The following is a 19539-nucleotide window of genomic DNA, read 5'->3' as shown; positions in this document are numbered from 1 at the left end:
GACAGATAGAAAGGTTACACGGGGATATTGATAGGTTAAGAGAGTGGGCAATGTTCTGGAATATGGAGTACAATGTGGAAAAATGTTGCAATAGTCCATTAAGGGAAGGAAAATGAAAAAGAGAAAGATCCACAAAGTGCTGGAGAAAGTCGCCAGTAAGTCAAGCAGCACCTATAGAATGAAATTTGTTGTTCCTGTTTGCACTTTGTTGTGCATCAGGTGGCAACCTTGCCATTTCCTTCGCACTTGTCTGCTTTTTCTAGCTCCGACGCTCAACCTTATATGGATGGAAAGCGTGCAAGGAGATGTCCAGATTTGGACACAGGACGACTCGCCTTGAAGTCTGGTGCAGATACCGCTACACCACCGGCCGGCAAATGGAAGGGAATAGGCAGTTGACATTTCGGGCCAAAACCCTTCATCAGGACTGTAAAAGAGGATTCATTTTCATTCAATCAGGGAAGATACTTAAAAGAAACCCAAGAGATAATCTCTTTATAGAGAGGGCCCTAAATTCCTGGAACGAGCTGCCAATGGAAGTGGTCAAGGTGGTTACAACTGCAACATTTAAGAGGCATTTGGGTGGGTACATGGAGGGGAGAGCCTTAGAAGGTTATGGGCTGAATGTGGGCAACTGGAACTAGCAGTGTGGATGTGGTGGTCAATATGAACCAGTTGAGCCGAAGGGCATGTCTCCGTGCTACGTTATTCTATGACTTAAAAAAAAGCTCATAATCTAAAAGGTGGGAGAATGCAGAACCCTATGAAGCAGAGATATCTAAGGTGCTAGCACATGGTTCGTAAAAGGTTATCCAGAATGTACTGTAGTAATTAGATTCAGATTCAGACTTATTCAGCAGATGTACATCAAACACAGTAAAGTGAGTCGTTTGCATCAACAAGCAATGCAACTTGAGGATGTGCTGGGGGCAGCCCACAAGTGTCGCCATAGATACCATGCCCACAATGCTCGGCAGGACAACACAGAACACAACAGGCAACAAAACAACAACAGCAAATCAAGGCCCTTTCCACCCTCCCTCCCACCCACACGCATGGACAGTCCTCCATCTCCAGGGCCGACCTCCAGGCTTTCAGTCTCCAGGCTTTGGCCATTGGGCTTCAACTTCTGATCAGCCATTGGGAATTGATCACTGTTATCTACTAATTGTTCTTTCTTATTAGTCATAGGTGACTTTGATGCCATTCATTAAGGGGAACATGAGGGGGAAGTTCTTCACTCAGAAGGTGGTGAGAGTGTGGAACGAGCTGCCAGTGAGATTAGTGGATGTGGATTTGATTTCAACACTTAAGAGAAATTTGGATAGGTACATGGACGGGAGCGGTATGGAGGGCTAAGGTCCAGGTGAAGGTTCATGGGACCAGGCAGAATAACGGTTCGGAATGGACCTGTTTCTGTGACTCTATTGCACTACAGTGGTCACTATATAGAGTTAACTGAATGTTATTGCAAAGGGAATTAAGTGCACAAAAAACAGAATTTTGCTTTAGTTACGTTGAGGAGAGCACATCTGCATTACAGTATTGGTCTCCTTATTTAAGAAAGGAAGTTTCTGCATTGGAAACAGTTCACAGAAGACTGATACATGCAGTGGGTGGGTGGTGAGAAAAGTCAGGCAGGCGGATGCTGAGGTTTAAAGTTGGGAGAGACAGATGTGAAATGCTGAGAAGTCATTACAGGATGAATGTAGAAAGCACTGTGCATTTCCTCACAGAAAAAATCAAGAGGTTACTGTTTAAAAATAAAAGCAGTGCCAGAGGTTAGAAGCGAATTTGGTTTACTGGAGCTGCATCAGCAGTAACTTCAGGAATGAGATTAGTTGACAGAAATTTGGAGTTTTTTTCAGAAAATGGTGATTGACAGTAATCCAATTATTAATTTAAAATCTGTATATTGACAGGCGCTTGACATTTTTGACAATCCAGTTTTTCGCTCACTCAAGATATACCAATTCAGCAAGTTTCAACCATTGTGTTTAAATAACTAAAACAAATCTCACAGCAGATCTTGGTCCTTATTGAATAAGCTAAGTACTTCTCGTTAGTCAACAAGTGCGTTTTCCCCATAACCCTTAATTCCCTTGCCATGCAAAAATCTATTTAACTGGATATATTTAATGAGGTACTGTTTCCACAGACTGAAATTTCCAGAGATTTACTGCTCTCTGGAGAAAGTAGTGGGGGTAGCTTGGTAACCTAGTGGTTAGCTCAACGCCTTACGATGCCAGCTGTAAGATCAGGCTTCAATTTCCGCTGTTGAGTGTGTGACCTAGTTTCAGGAGCAGCTTCTTCCTCCTCCAGCATCAGATTTCTAAATGGACAATGAACACATGAACTCTTCCTCAGTATTTTTCTCCCTCTTTTTGCACATCTTATTTAATTTATTTTTTAATGTCTACTTATTGTAATATATAGATGTTATTATTATGTATTGCACTGCGCTGCTGCTGCAAAACAACAGATTTCATGACGTGACCTGGTGATATTAAACCTGATTCTGATTCTGAGCACCTGGGTTTCCTCCGGGTGCACAAGTTTCTTCCCACATTCCAAAGATGCACGATACAGTTACTGAGTTGTGAGCACACTATGTTTGTGTGAAACTTGGTGACATTTGCGGGCGGCCCTGCACAATCCTCAATGATTTGATCTAATTTGGCGTAAGCAATACATTTCACTGTTTGTTTCAATGTACACGTGACAAGTAATCTCCTCACCTCTGTCCTGAATCTACTCCCCTGAACCTTGAGGTTATGTCCCCTAGATCTAGTCTTGCTTTCCTGACTCCATCTTATCTCTCTCTTTCATAACTTTACAGGTTTCTATAAGATCCCCTCTCATTCTTCTGAGTTCCAGCATGCATACTTCCCTCCACAGATGCTGCCTGACCCCCTGAGTTCCCCGGCAGCTCATCTTTTGCTCCAGATTCCAGCACCTGCAAACCCTTGCATCTCCATAAGTGGGGCGTATGGACTCAGTGGATAAAAAGGGTCCTTTTCCAACTTGCAGGTGCCTTATGACTTGAAGATTACTGGAGCTTAAAAAAAATCGCGTGTCTACTTTAGTGCGGGAAATTGAATTGTTAAAACTAAGCAGAACTTGAAGTTGATACCTGTGGAGTGTGTCTGTGACAGGTAGAGGAGGTGTATCATATATCATGTCACCTTGGTTATTACAATAGGTTTAATTCATTGACTTTGAAGTGTTTTCTGCCGCACTGTGATTGGTTGGTGGTTGCTGTCCCGACTCCGACAACAAACTGAACAGGTTGTGCGAATTGTACTACCCAAAATCAAAAGAAACGGCTTGTATTTAGATCCTCAGACAAATCTGCTCTTTACTGAAATAGAAACCTTCAGGTTATGGTGCTTGGAAAAGGGGGAATGCGGACAATTTCATGACCGTCACTAAATTGCATCTCAGTGGAAACCATTCGGGATTCGTCACCTAAGAAGCTTTACTCCGCGGCCGGCCGCCGGTCTCGACCTTCCGCCACTCCCCCCTCAGTAGACGAACATGCACAGGTCGCGGCTGGGGATGGAAAACAAGGAGCTGGACTTCCACTTTGAGATCGTCAACGTGCAGTTCAACGAGCTGGGCCGCTACGTGCTGAGGCTGGCGGTGGAGAACCCGCTGCTCGAGGGCTCGGCGGCCGGCGTCAGGCTCCTGGTCAACGGCGGCGGGGCCCTCTACACCAACTGGACAACCACCGACGTGGTGGCCCAGACGGGCCTCGGCGAGATCCACACCGTGGCCAGGAGGAAATTCCTCTTCAGACTTCCCAAAGGTAGGCCACACACTCGGAAATGATGAAGCACCCTCTCGGTTTAGGTATCCAGCCGGTTGGGTGTGGAGGTACAGAGAGAGGCAGGAGTCCAGGATGTGCTCAGTTGGTGACTTCTTCTGTCCCATGGTCATACAGCACGGAATCTCCCCAACTGGTTCATGCCGACCAAGGTGCCCATTCTGAGTTATTCAGGAGAAAATAATGAGCAACACACACACAAGATACTGGAGGAACTCAGCAGGCCAGACAGCATCAGTGGAAACGAGTACAGTCTACGTTTCGGGCCGAGACGTCGACTGTATGTTTTTCATAGATGCTGCCTTGCATGCTGAGTTCCTCCAGTATCTTGTGTGTGTTGCTCGGATTTCCAGCATCTGCAGATTTTCTCTTGTTTGTGAGTAGAAAATAATGACTAGTTTATATGTACACCTTGGTTGGTATGGAGTACAGTATACACGATGGGCCAAATGGCCTAATTATACTTATACATCTTATGATCTATAAGCAATAGAAGCAGGAGTCGGCCATCTGATTCCTTAAACCTATACCACTATTCTTTAACATCATAGCTGATCAGGCCCTGGACTCAGCTCCAACTATCTGCTCTTTTCCTGTAACCTTTAATTCCTCTACTATGCAAAAATCCATCCAGTTGTGTTTTAAGTATATTTAGTGAGGTAGCCTCTACTGTTTCCCTGGTATGGTATCAAGGCAACGCACAAAGTGCTGGTGGAACTGGGCGGGGGTTGGTGTCTGGCAGCGCCTATGGGAGGAAATGGACAGTCGACATTTCAGGTTGAGACTCTTCACCTGGACTGATGAAAGGCCCAAGTACAGATTCAGATGAAGGTCTCTACCCGAAAAGTTGACGGTTCATTTCCCTCCGTAGATGCTGCCTGTCCTGCTGAGTTCCTCCAGTGCTTTGTGTGCTGCTTCAAGTTCCAGCATCTGCAATCTTTTTCTCCAACCTTTTTTTCAGTGTCAGCAGAACAAAAGAGCTGGTCTTTGGCTCCAGGAATGGGGTGGAGTATATGCGCTTGTATTGTTATCAATGCTGCAGAGGTGTAAATTTCTAGGTTTAAATTTCAGCATTCGCTTGCCTTTGTCCAATCACATAGATGCCATGGCCAAGAAAACACGCCAACACCTCGACTTGCTGAGAAGGCCAAGTAAATTTGGCATGTCCCTAACGGTTCTCACCAAGTTTTATGGATGCAATAGAGATGGCAGTCTGTCTGGATGCATCACAGCTCTGTATGGCAATTGCCCTACCCAAGAATGGAAGAAATTGCAAAAAGTTGTGAACACAGCCCAGCCTGTTATGAAAATCAGCTATTGACTTGGTCTACATTTCCTGCTGCCTCAGGAAAGCAACACACATATTAAAAGACCCATCATTTTCATTTCTCTCCCTTCCTTCGAGCAAAAAATACAAAAGCTTGAAAATAAGCACCACCAGACTCAACTATAGCTTCTATTCCATTGTTATAATAGTCATGAAAGGACCTCTTGTGCAATAAATGTGAATTCAATCTACCTTGCATCTTATTTGTCTACCTGCACTGCACTTCCTCTGTAACACTATATTCTCCATTCTGTATTGTTTTTCCTTTTGTACTATCCTAATGACTTGTGTTTTGGAATGATCTGCTGTTTGGCATGTGAACAAAAGCTTTCCATTGCATCTTGGTACATGTGGTGACAGTAAGCCAATGACCAATTACTCTGGACAACAATTGTTTTCAAAAGTGTTGTTTCCTCAGAATTTTTTTTTGGTTTATGATGGACTGCTTGAAGCTGACCTCAAATATAATTTCAAACTACTTGTATCATGTAGGAATTTGGAGAAACAAGAAATTAACTTGTATTGAATAATTAACTTGTTTTAATTGAATGATGGTGCTGACGCTTTGCAATAGTTCAAATAAGCTAAAAATACTTTGTTGCTGATTTTCGTCTGTACTCAGTATCTGAGGCTTCTTGCTGAAGTGCACAACAATAATCAGCAAGCATCGGTGGATTCCAGTTCTCCATGACTGCAGTGTCCTGGTAAAACCTTTCACCATGCTCGTTACTGACAACACGAAGACTTACAGGGAAGAAGTCTAAATGGGAATGCAGAAAATTAATCTTTAGTGACATGTTGCACTTTATGGTTTTGTATGCTTGAAGTATGTTGTCAGCCAGCTGCTAGTCGTTTGGTGCTCTGTAGTTGCCAAGAAAATTTTCAACAACATCCTTGAATGTCTTCCATGCAATTTTCTTTGGTCCCACAAGAACTTCTTCCCTGTCATTGATGACCTGTTTGATTTGTGGACCAACAAAAATGCCTTCCTTAATCTTGGCATCAGTTCCTCTGACTTGAATTATGAATTGAAATAACAAGTATAGGAAATTTCCAAAAAATGGTGCACGATAAGGAAATTTCATGGTGATTTTCATGATCAGCAGCCCAACATCCGTAAGATACACCCACAAATATTCAGAAAGCAAAAAACTTTGTTGTCTCCCTCCTGGCACTTATCCTTGTAAGCGGAACAGGTGCTACACATGCTCTTACACTTCATCCCTTACCACCATTCAGGGCCCCAGACAGTCCTTCCAGGTGAGGTGACACTTCACCTGTGAGTCGGCTGGGGTGATATACTGCGTCCGGTGCTCCCGATGTGGCCTTCTATATATTGGCGAGACCCGACGCAGACTGGGAGACGGCTTTGCTGAACACCTATGCTCTGTCCGCCAGAGAAAGCAGGATCTCCCAGTGGCCACACATTTTAATTCCACATCCCATTCCCATTCTGACATGTCTATCCACAGCTTCCTCTACTGTAAAGATGAAGCCACACTCAGGTTGGAGGAACAACACCTTATATTCCGTCTGGGTAGCCTCCAACCTGATGGCATGAACATTGACTTCTCTAACTTCCGCTAATGCCCCACCTCCCCCTCGTACCCCATCCGTTATTTATTTTTATACACACATTCTTTCTCTCACTCTCCTTTTTCTCCCTCTGACTATACCCCTTGCCCATCTTCTGGGTTCCCCCCCACCTTGTCTTTCTCCCCGGACCTCCTGTCCCATGATCCTCTCATATCCCCTTTGCCAATCACCTGTCCAGCTCTTGGCTCCATCCCTTCCCCTCCTGTCTTCTCTTATCACTTTGGATCTCCTCCTACCCCTCCCACTTTCAAATCTCTTACTAACTCTTCCTTCAGTTAATCCTGATGAAGGGTCTCGGCCGGAAACGTCGACTGTACCTCTTCCTGGAGATGCTGCCTGGCCTGCTGCGTTCACCAGTAACTTTGATGTGTGTTGCTTGAATTTCCAGCATCTGCAGAATTCCTGTTGTTTGTCCAGTGTTGCCCATTTGCTCATGTTTGCCCATATCCATATAAACCTTTCCTATCCATCTACCTGTCCAAGTGCCTTTTAAATTTTGTTAATGTACTTGCCTCTACTATTTCTTCTGGTGGTTCATTCCAAATATGGATCACCCTCTGATTGGGAAAAGTTGCCTTTGGACTCCCCTTCCATCTTAAACCTGTGTCCAGCAGGTTGGGCAGCATCCGTGGAAAAGATCGGTTGACGTTTCAGGCCGGACGAAGGGTTCCGGCCCGAAATGTCGACCGATCTTTTCCATGGATGCTGCCCGACCTGCTGAGTTCCTCCAGCATGTTGTGATTGTTGCTTTGACCCCAGCATCTGCAGATTATTTTGTGCTTAAACCTGTGCCCTGTAGTTTCTCACTCTGTAGCCCTGAGAAAGATTATGTGCATTCACCCTGTTGATGCCCCTTACATTTTTGTACGTTTCTATAAGATCACACCTTATTCTTCTTCACTCTTGTGAATAAATTCCTGTCCCACCAGGAGAAGCTGAACCTCCAGTTGACATTATTATCATGAACATAAGCACGGTGAGATACAAGTACAATGGAAAACTTGCTTGATGCAGCGTCATAGGCACGTAGCTACAGACAACACACAGATCATAAATTATAAACACAAGAGATTCTGCAGATACTGGAAATCCAGAGTAACGCACACAAAACACTAGAGGAAATTGGCAAGTCAAGCAGTACTTATGGCGGGGTGTAAAAAGTCAGGCTGAGTCCCTTTATACATATAATTATACGATACAGTAAAAGGAGACTGTGAAAAGGCAAGATCTTTCTAAAACTTAAAAAAAGAACAAAGACACAATCCACTGTCATACAAGAGGATGGTCAGTGGTGTTCTGTTGCTGAGGTAGGGTTTGGGTTTTGCAGGTAGACTGAAGAACCTGGTGGTAATAGGTAAATAGTTATTACTGAACCTGGTAGTGAAGGACTATAGGCTTCTGTACCCTTTGCCCAATGGTAACAGTGAGAAGATGGTATAACCTGTGTGGTGGGGATCCTTGATGATAGTAGTTACCTTCTTGATTGAAAGGGTCATGTTGCAGGGTCTCGATTGAAACATCAACTATTCTGTCCCCCTCCCACAGAATCTGTTTGACCCACCAAGTTCCTCCAGCAGATTGTGTGTTGCTCCAGATTCTAGTAACTGCATCCTTTTGTGTCTCATATGTTTAGTGAATGTATTTCAGCTTGAGATACTGCATGGTACCTCGCCCTTCCAACCCAGTGAGCCCATGATGTCCAATTAAGCCTTGTAAACAATTAACCTACTATCATATGTCTTTGGAATGTGGGATGAAACTGGAGCACCCAAGGGAAACCCACACAGTCGTGGGGAGAGCGTACAAACTCCATACAGTCAGCAGCCGCTCCTAGGTCGCTGGTGCAGTAATAACGTTACACTAACCGCTATGCTACTGTGCTGCCCCTACACTGACCTGTAGCCCATGGTCAGTGTGATGTCTGTTTAATAACCCTATTAACGCTATTGACAAAGCTGCAATTTGACGCCATGCTGTCAGGTGCAATTATTATCTGAGGAGGAATGATAGCTTGCAATTGCTCTCTGATTTTGTTCTAAGCTCTTACTACTGACTGTTGCATTGAGGATGATATTGAAACAACATTATTTCTACTTGTTATTCCTCCCATGTCTGATGCAGCAAGTAACAGTCTCACCTTGGAGTCAAAAGGTTGTAGGTTGAGTACTAGTGTGGTGACCTGATCTCAAAATCCAGCCTGATGTTTCTGTTGTGGTACTAAGAAAGGTTAAAATTTAAATCCAAGCCAAAAAGGAGTCTGCTCCTTCATTCATACATGACTGAATTTTTTTCAATCTGCTTCTCCTACCGTCTCCCCATAATTCTGAGCCCCTTTACCAATCAATGTTCCTTATCAATGTCTGCCTTAAGTATACCCAATGACTTGGCCTACATTGCCTTTTATGGCAACAAATCCTACAGATTCACCACCTGGCTGAAGAACGTGTTATAGTTGAATGCACGCAGTACATGAAATAAGGTAGGTGATCTTGAGGTGCACTTAGAGATTGGTAGGTCTGATGTTGTGGGCATCACTGAGTCATGGCTAAAAGAAGACCGTAGTTTGGAGCTTAGCATCCAAGGATACACCTTGTGTCGAAAGGACAGGTAAGTAGCCAGAAAGGGTGGGTGACTCTGTTGGCAAAAAATGAATTCAAACCCTGAGAAAGAGATAATATAGGAATGGAAAATGTAGAGTCCTTGTGGGTAGAGTTAAGAAACTACAAAGGTAAAAAGACCCTGATTGGAGTTGAACACCGGCCAGCAAATAGTAGCCAGAATGTGGGATACAAATTACTACGGGAGAAAGGAAAGGTATGTAAAAGGGTAATGTTATGATAATCATGGGGGATCCCAATATTGGGGAAAATCAGGTCGGTGCTGGATCCCAAGAGGGGGAATTAGTAGAATACCTATGAGATGGCTTTTTAGGGCAGATTGTGGATGAGCCCACTAGGAGAAAGGCAATTCTAGATTGGGTATTGTGTAATTAACCGAATTTGATTAGGGAGCTTAGGGTAAAGAAACCCTCGAGAGGCAGTGATCATGATATAATAGAATTTATATTGCAATCGAGGTGGAGATGGAGAAGTTACTGGGATATTCAGGAGGTGCCACACATGAGGCTGCTTAGCAAGATAGGAGCCCATGGTATTACAGGATAGCTATTAGCATGGGTAGAAGATTTGCTGACTGGAAGTAGGCAAAAAGTGGGAATAAAGGGCCTTATTCTGTTTGGCTGCTGGTGAGTAGTGGTGTTCTGCATGGGTTGGTGTTGGGACTGCTTCTTTTCACATTATATGTCAATGCTTTGATAACGGAATTGATGGTTTTGTGGCCCAGTTTGTGGACAATACGGAAATAGGTGGATGGGCAGAAAATGTTGCGGAAGCAGTATCTGCAGAAGGACTTGGACAGATTGGGAGAATGGGCAAAGAAATGGCAGATAGAATATAGTGTAGGGAAGTATACGATCATGTACTTTTGTAGAAGGAGTAAAGGTGTAGACTCTTTTCTTTACGAGGAAAAACAATCAAAAATCAGAGGTGCAATGGGACCTGGGAGCCCTTGTGCAAGATTCCCTAAAGGTTATCTTGCAGGTTGAGTTAGTAATAAGGAAGGCAAATGCAATGTCAGCATTTATTTTGAGGGGACTAGAATATAAAAGCAAAGATGTAATGTTGAGGCTTAATAAGACATTGGTCTGATTGCACTTGAAATATTGTGAGCAATTTTGGGCCCCTTATCTAAAAGATGTTCCGGCATTGGAGATGGTCCAGAAGAAGTTCATGAGAATGATTGTGGGATTGAAAAGGTTAATGTATGAGGGGTGTTTGATGGCGAATGGCCTGTAATTGTTGGGGTTTAGATATGAGAGGGGACCTCACTGAAACCATCTAATATTGAAGGGTCTGGATAGAATGGATTTCCTATAGTGGGTAAGTCTAGGACCAGGGGGCACAGCCACAGAGTAGAGGGACATCCATTTAGAACAGCGATGAAGTGGAATTTCTTTAACCAGCGGGTAGTGAATCTGTGGAATTCACTACCACAGGTGCTGTGGAGGACAGGTCATTGAGTATATTTGAAGCAGAAGTTGATAGGTTCTTGATTAGTCAGTATCAAAGGATTCAGGGAGAAGGCAGGAGAACGAGATTGAGAGAGACAGTAAATCGGCCATGATGGATTGATGGAGCAGACCTGATGGGCTGAATGGCCTTTCTGCTCCTATTTCTTAAGATTTTATGGTCATAAGAAATTCCTCCTCATCTTTTTTCTGAAGGATTATCCCTTTAATCCTTTTATTTTGAGGTTATGCCTTAGACTGTTATTTTTGTAAACAACCTAAGGATGTGATGCGAAAGAATGCAAACATTCATGACTGGCTGGCTCAAAAATAGACCTTGGGTTAATCCTACTATCCAATTCGAACTCTACAGATTATGGATCTTTGTGCCCATCTAGCTGATTTTTCGATATGAAGAATGGGTTCCGCTAACCTCTCAGACAGTGAATTCCAAAACCCTACCACTTGATTGTCAACTCTTTCCTTGCCCTTCCACTGATTTTTCTAAATGTACAGCCTTTGATCACGAACCTATTTGCTAAGGGATACAGGCAATTTCGGCCAGTAGGGACACATCTGTATTAATCCCATCCCATCTGATTTCCCTCTTAACCCTTTGCTTCTCAACTGCCTACCACCTCCCTCTATTGTCCCTCCTCCTTCCCTTTCTCCCCTGATCCACTGTCCCCTTCTATCAGATTCCTTCTTCATCAGCCCTTTACCTTTTCCACCTGTCACCCCTCAGCTTCTCACTTCATCTTCCTCCCTCACCCTCTCACCACCCCCTCACCTTGTTTCACTTATGACCTGCCATCTTGTAATCCTTTCCCTTTCCCACCACCTTATTCTGGCTTCTTCCCCCTTCTTTTCCAGTAGTAATGAAGGTTCTCAGCCTGAATAACTGTTTATTCCTCTCCATAGAGGCTGCTTGACCAGCTGAGTTCTTCTGGTATTTTGTGTGTGATGCTCTGAATTTCCAGCTTCTGTGGAATCATTTTCATTTAAAACCTAATTGACAGCTTGTGGAGTCTTACTGTGTACATTTTGAATGCTCTGTCTTCCAGATTGGTAGCCATTGGCTATGACTTGCTTTGGGATGTTTTTAAAGTTAAAGTTGAGTTGAAGGGATGAAGCTATCCTTAAACCTGGTTGTGTGTAACTTCAGGCTTCTGTACCTCTTGCCTAATGGGGTGTCACAGTAGCGTAGTGGTTAGCACAACGCTTTACGGTATGGACAACCCAGTTCAATTCCTGCTCTAGGTAGTCTCCAGCCCCTTGGTATGAACATAGAATTCTCCATCTTCCGGTAATTCCCCCCCCACCCCCATCCCTATGTCACTCTGCCCCCTCCCCCAACTGCCTATCATCTCCCTCATGGTTCCATCTCCTTCTACTACCCATTGTGTTTTCCCTTATTCCTTCTTCACCTTTCCTGCCTATTACTTCCATGCTTCCCCTCCCCAACCCTTTATCTTTCCCCTTACTGGTTTTTCACCTGGAACCTACCAGCCTTCTCCTTCCCACCCTCCCCCCACCTTCTTTATAGGGCCTCTGTAGTCCTGACGAAGGGTTCCACCCCGAAACGTCGACTCATCGTTTCCACGGTTGCTGCCTGACCTGCTGAGTTCCTCCAGCGTGTTGTGAGTGTTGCTTTGACCCCAGCACCTGCAGAGTATTTTGTGCTTACAATTCCTGCTGCTGTCTATGTACATTCTCTCCATGATTGGTGGGATTCCTCTGGGTGTGCTGGTTTCCTCCCACAGTCCAAAGATGTACCGGCTTTTAGGTTAATTAGTCATTGTAAATTGTCTCATGATTAGGCTCGGGTTTAATCGGGGGTTGCTAGGCAGTGCCGCTCCAAGGGCTGGATGGTGCTGTTCTGTGTTGTATCTCAATAAATAAATAAAAGGAAGCTGTGAGAAGGTGGCTGGGCCTGCATGGTGGGATCTTTGATGATGGATGTTGCTTTCTGGAGGCAGCGCCTCCTGTAAATAATACTGATGGTGAGGTGGTGTGTGCCCGTGATGAGTCCATTACTCTCTGCAGCTTCTCACGTTCCTGCACCTTCAAATTATTCTATCAGACTTGATGCGCACAGTCAGGATCCTTTCTTGTGCTATATAAATTCATCCATTTTTTCCTCTCATAGGCTTCTGCCAAAATGATGAAAACCATGATGTGAGGTTGCGTATTGAGGCCTTTCAAGTCACAGGCTCTTCGCTAAAGGGAGCGCAGAAGTCCGGGGAGGCATTTTTTGCCATCTACCCGCGCACCGACGCACCCAGGATCAATGTGTTGGCGAAGGAGGACGAGGACTTCTACTGCTACAGCAGCATCATGGCATTGCTCAGGGTGCAGGATGACGCACTGTCAATGCACTGTGGGAGGATGGCCTACAAGGTGTGTTTCCATGAGACACGGCCTCCAAGGGATGTCCTGTTGGCCGATTCTACAGACCAAGGCCACATCCAGCCCCTTAGCCCAAGCTTACCACTAGCGACGGTTTGCAAATCAACTCCACCTCCCACTGTGCTGAAGCAACAGATACCATCACCTTCACCCGTTCCTGAGGTAGGTGATAAAGGGACCAACAATTCTTTGATTATATTGATTTGAGAGCATTTGCTGATAGTGGAACTTTGGATATTGATAGGTTATAAAAATCCTTTTTGTTTGTTCTAAGTTAGAAGGGCACAATTAGGCCATTTAGGCCCATTGAGTCTGTTCTGCTATTCAATCAGCCTTTTTTCTTTGGAGCGAAGGAGGATGAGAGGTGACTTGATAGGGGCACAGAAGATCATAAAAGGCATAGGTCGAGTGGATAGCCAGGGACTTTTTTTCCAGGGTGGAAGTGGCTAATATGAGAGGGCATAATCTTAAAGTGATTGGAGGAAAGTATTGGGGAACGTTGGAGGTAATTTTTTTTTACATAAAGAATGATTTGAGTGTGGATCGCCCTGCCGGGGTAGTGGTACAGGCAGGCACATTAGGGACATTCAAGGAGCTTAGATAGGCAAATGAAGGGCTATATAAGAAGGAATGGCTAGTTTAATCTTTGAGTAGGTTAAAAGGTCGGCACAGCATTGTGGGATGAAGAGCCTGTATTGTGCTATAATGAGCTATGTTGTAACGGGATGTCCTGTTATTCTGAAAATGTGCCCTTGGACTCTGTCTAATGGAAACATCCTCCCTATGTCCACTTTATCAAGGCCATTATTAAATGTTTAGGGCACAAATGTTTATCAGTGTTGCTGTCTGTTTAGTTTGAGTGGGCTGTTTTTAAAATTTTAAGCATGTTCATTAAAAATTGGGTCCTTCTTGGTATTGAAGAAAATTCTCTAGACCGATTTCATATTGACGATATTCTTGCGGACCGGCTGACCCGGGGGGTGGGGTGGGTAGGGTTGCCAACGGACAAGAGTAGCAGTCAAATACGTTGTGTTTACCCCGAAAAAGACTACAATGACCATGAAGCCTTGCACGGGCACCAGTGCGCATGTGTGTACGTGCCGATTTTTTCCCTCTCTGCAAATCGTTTTTAGCAATTCTGTTCGGGGGGGGTGAGTTAATCACGACCGGAATATAGGTGATAAGTGGCTAATACACTCAATTTCGTTTCTAAGAGGGTTTATCTAACGAATTTAATATTAAACACACATTGCATATTTTCTTCGAATATAGCGATAAGTCAATTATCAGGGGAGGACACGGGAGCTTGAAGTAAGTGTTGAACGAACTTCCAGTAGAAGTGGTAGAGGCAGGTTCGATATTATCATTTAAAGGAAAATTGGATAGACATATGGACAGGAAAGGAATGGAGGGTTGTGGGCTGTGTGCAGGTCGGTGGGACTAGGTGAGAGTAGCGTTCGGCACGGACTAGAAGGGCCGAGATGGCCTGTTTCCGTGCTGTAATTGTTATATGGTTATATAAGTCAATAGCATCATAACATTTTAAGTAACGTTTGGATGTTAAACACACAGCACATATTTTTCCCATATGAACATATAAAATCATTGCAACACACCAATATCGCTGAATCAGTGGGAGCCCTGGGCTTGTTTCCCTGCAACAAGATGGTCCCATTGAGGGGTGATGGGAGACAGCGATACTCGAAGGGGGTTCCTTATGTCCAGTCTATTCCGCAATTTAGTTTTCGTTGCATTGATTGCAGAAAACTCTACTTCGCAGTAAAACATTGGAAATGGAAGCAACGTTTTTAGTGCTTTCGTGGCTATCTCAGGATATTTAGCCTTGACTTTGATCCAGAATGCCGGCAGAGATGTTATGTCAAACATACTTTTCAGCCCGCTATCACTTGCAAGCTCGAGGAGTTGATCTCCTTCCTGCGCTGACATGGATGACGTGCGAGTAATGACCTCGCGTGGGTAATGGCTCAAGAGTGGGCGTGACAGGGAATGAGGAAAGGTTTCCTCGCGGCCCGGTAGCACATGCTCTGCGGCCCGGTAACGGTCCGCGGCCCAGTGGTTGGGGACCGCTGCTCTAATGAAATTCTTCAACTTTTGATCTTTGGAAACTTCAACTTCACCAGCTCATCTAGATTAGCTCATCTACATGTGCACTGCCTTCCAGGTGGCCCCTAGATAATATGGGCGAAGGTGACCTGCATTGCTTCGTAAGGAGCAGAACACATGACATGACTTCTTCAACAACGCAAACAACAGGAATTCTGCAGATGCTGGAAATTCAAGCAATACACATCAAAGTTGTTGGTGAACGCAGCAGGCCAGGCAGCATCTCTTGGAAGAGGTACAATTGGCGTTTCAGGCCGAGACCCTTTGTTAGGAGAGGGTCTCGGCCCGAAACGTCGACTGTACCTCTTCCTAGAGATGCTGTCTGGCCTGCTGAGTTTACCAGCAACTTTGATGTGTGTTACATGATGACTTCTGTTCCTTCAGGAAATGGCCTCAGGGTGACTGAGGTCAATCATACAGGAGGGGCCCAGTCAGACTTTCAGGGTGATACAAAACTGTTCAGGAACTTGATGGTCACCATTGACATGCTGGCCTGAAGGGCTTGTCTTTATGACTCTGACTCTAAGACTCTTTAACAACTGGTTATAATAGACTAGGGGTTCCCTACCTGGGGACCATTGTTATAGACCATTGTTTTCAGGAAAATCCACTTTTAATTGCAATTGCAATTACTTGAGTGAGATCAAATCTGGGGTATTGCAGAATTCATTTGGAATTCAGAAACCATTAGTAAAAATTCAACATCAAGCTTATGTCATACCCAGGGCGTAAATGCCGTAAAAATCAGCAAAATGTGGATGAACATAAATTTTGTCAACTTTAATTCACGAATTATATATAACTTGCATGATAAAATAAAAATATGCATAGTGACATCAGTGCAAGTTGAGGGAATGTAGTGCGAGGTAGAGTTGGGGATTTTCAGGTTGGTTTAAGAACCTGATTGCATGGGGAAGAAGTTGTTGAACCTTGAGGTGTTGTTGAAACTTGAGATGAGGATCCTCAGGCTCCTGTACCTCCTGCTTGATGGCAACAATGAGAAGAGGACATGGCTGGAATGTGTAGTGACGCTTGCAGGCCCCAGTACATCCTTGGGTGTGTTGAATTTTAATGCCAATGACATATTTTACTGTATGTTTTGATATACATGTGATAAGTAAACCTGAATCTGATGGGGATGCTGGTGGGTCCTTAATGATGCACGCCACCTTGCTGAGACATCACCTGTTGTGGATGTCCTTAATGCTGCAGAGAGCTGTATCCATAATGTTAGTAGAAGTGTGATCACTTGAATTGAGTATGACCATAAGACAAAGGAGCAGAAGTCGGCCATTCAACCCATCGAGTCTGCTCAGCCATTTTATCATGAGCTGATCCATTCTCCTGTTTAGTCCCACTCCCCCGCCTTCTGACCATAACCTTTGATGCCCTGGTTACTCAGATACCTATCAATCTCTGCCTTAAATACACCCAATGACTTGACCTCCTCTGCCGTATGATGTTCTCCTAAGGGGTTATTACCTTAATGGAGATTGCCTTTGCACCACTTTGTTTAATGTAGGGAGGCTGATGTATGGACATCTACAACGTAGTCCTTGATAGATCGGGGTCAGGGTTCAGTGGGATGGAATGCAAGATGACTGGGGACCCTTCACTGCTGCAGCCTTCCTCCACCTTTGCTGCCATTGTGATGTGTCATCATCTTCTGGCTCCACTGTTGAGGTTTTGGCTGGATTGCTGTTTGTCTGGAACCTGCCCCTTGACCTTACTGCCGTGGATAACCCACCAGGAGCTAAGCGCCGGATGTCTAAGCTCCAGACGGCATCGCTCTCAGGATCGCAGGAACTCTCCAGCACGACGAGGTGATGATAACAAGGGCAGCACGGTAGCGTAGTGGTTATCACAACACTATACAGTACTAGCAAGCCAGATTCAATACCGGCTGCTGTCTGTAAGGAGTTTATACGTTCTCCCTGCGACCATGTGAGTTTCCTCCTGGTGCTCTAATCTCCTCCCACAATCCAAAGATGTACCATTTGGTAGGTTAATTGGTCATTGTAAATTGTTCTGTGATTAGGCTAAGGTAAAATTGGGGGTTGCTGGGCGGTGTGGCTCGAAGGGCCGTAAGGGCCCATTCCACGCTGTAAATAAGTAGATACTCAGAGAAGATCCTTAATAGAACTGGCTGAATCCACAACTGTTCTGTAGCTTCCTGCATTCCGTACATTGGAATTCCCATACAAAGCTGTGATGTAGCCAGTCAGAATTCTACAGTGGAGCCATTTGAACTCAAGTGCAAAATTAGTTTTTCACTGGCTTTCTTGTGAGTCCCAATGTATTTTTCACTGTCACACAGATTAAAGAACAGATATTCTTCTTCAAAGAGATGGTTCTTGATAGAGAATTTATTATGGTGTTTTTTTAGTGTAGATTACGTCACCTCTTATGAGTAATGAGCAAAGCTCTGTTCAGTACAGGTTGGCACTTCCATTGTATCTTGGATAATGGACTACCTGACTGGCAGACCATAGTTTGTGTGTCAGACATAGCTATAAGCAGCACTGTGGTCCCACAGGAGGCTGTATTGGCTCCCTTCCCAGTATACCTGAGGCTTTAGATACAACATTGAGTCATGTCATCTGCAGAAATTCTCTGATGACTCAGCAATAGTTGGGTGTATAAAGGGAGGATGGGAAAATGAGTACAGGGCCCTGGTGGAAGACTTTGTCAAATGGTGCAAGCTGAATCATCTGCAGCTCAACATCAATAAGACAAAGGAGATGGTGATGGACTTTAGGAAAGCTAATCCTGCACTGCTCCCTGTTGCTATTGATGATGTGGATGTGGTGAGAACCTACAAGTACCTAGGGGAGCACCTGGATGACAGACTTGAGTGAAGCACCAACACAGAGGCTGTGTACAAGAAGGGCCAGAGTTGCCTCTACTTCCTGAGGAGACTGAGGTCCTTTGGAGTATGCAGGTCTCTCCTTCACATGTTCTACCAGTCTCTTGTCACCAGTATAATCTTCTATGAAGTGGTGTGCTGGGGCAATGGCATCAACATGGGCGATGCTAACAGGCTCAATCAACTGATCAGAAAGGCTGGTTCTGTTGTAGGAGTCAAACTGGACACACTGGAGGCCGTGGTAGAACAAAGGACCCTACAGAAAATCCTGGCAATTGCGGACAATGTTTCTCACCCTCTGCATGCCACCTTGGCTGAACAGAGAAGCACTCTTAGTAATAGACTAAAACAACTGCACCTCTCTAAAGAACACTATATGATGTAATTCCTACCCTCGGACATTAGGCTCTATAATGAGTCAAGCTATAGTTGGGGAAGTGATGACCCCCTCCTGTTAGAATGTTTGAGGTAACTTATTTTTCTTAATTCTCTTCTAATATTTGTATATCTGTGCATTTGTAATGCTACTGTGACACTGTAATTTCCTTTGATTAATAAAGTATCTATCCATCTATCTATCTTTCTATTGATAGGATTAGACTTGTGATCCATTCACAGTATTTTAGCCCTGGACCAGCACATCTCATAACTGGAACGTGGGTGAATATTGTAGAACACTGGGCCAGGTATTGTTAATCAGGGTGGTGGTTTATTCTGGGATTTGACCTGCTCTGCTTTTTCCTTCTCTCCTTCAATTCTCTACAGCGGAATAAACCCAAGGAGGGATCGCAGCTTGAACCTTTGCTGGAGGCCCCTGAAGAAGGCCCTTCTCCTACCCTAGTGGTAGACCATCTTGCGTATCAGCAGCAGTCCAGTAAACCCAGCTTCCATCTTTCTCCTCTGGAACACATCCCTGCAGGAAGCTTTGGGACACATCCTCACGCACGTGTGAGTACTGTAGATTGGCTGGGGTTTTGTGGAAATCAAGAGGATTTGGGAGGTTAGGTGATTGAGACAGTTAAATTATTTATTTTGATTTAAAGATACAGCGCGGAATAGGCCTTTCCGGCCCTTCAACTCACGCTGCCCAGCAACTTCCGACGACCCTGTTTTTTTTTTATAATTTATTTTTATTGAATTTCATCATCAAACAAACATTTCCATAAGATGTATTTCAGATACAGTACATATATAATATAATCATATTTGTCACAAATGTCCACATAATATTTATCTGAGGTATACACGTATAGAAAAGGAGAGGAAAGAAAGAACAATCGAAAGAAGAAAACTATGTACAGAGTAGGGAGTGATCTTTTTTTTTA

General features: G+C 44.3%; 1 protein-coding gene across 1 annotated transcript in view; it reads left to right on the top strand.

The window, feature by feature from the left end:
- The first annotated feature begins 3345 nt into the window (after nucleotides 1-3345).
- Nucleotides 3346-19539, top strand: part of ccdc33 (coiled-coil domain containing 33) — a 364562-nt gene continuing 348368 nt past the window's right edge. The window contains exons 1-3 of the mRNA XM_072282761.1: nucleotides 3346-3808; nucleotides 12965-13386; nucleotides 18980-19162. Coding sequence (XP_072138862.1) covers nucleotides 3538-3808; nucleotides 12965-13386; nucleotides 18980-19162 — 876 coding nt within the window. The 5' untranslated portion in view covers nucleotides 3346-3537. The remainder of the gene's footprint in view (nucleotides 3809-12964; nucleotides 13387-18979; nucleotides 19163-19539) is intronic.

Source organism: Mobula birostris, chromosome 18 (genome assembly GCF_030028105.1).
Source record: "Mobula birostris isolate sMobBir1 chromosome 18, sMobBir1.hap1, whole genome shotgun sequence".
NCBI lineage: Eukaryota > Metazoa > Chordata > Chondrichthyes > Myliobatiformes > Myliobatidae > Mobula > Mobula birostris.
The sequence above is the reverse complement of the archived record's forward strand: the minus strand, read 5'-3'. Positions and strand labels throughout refer to the sequence as shown.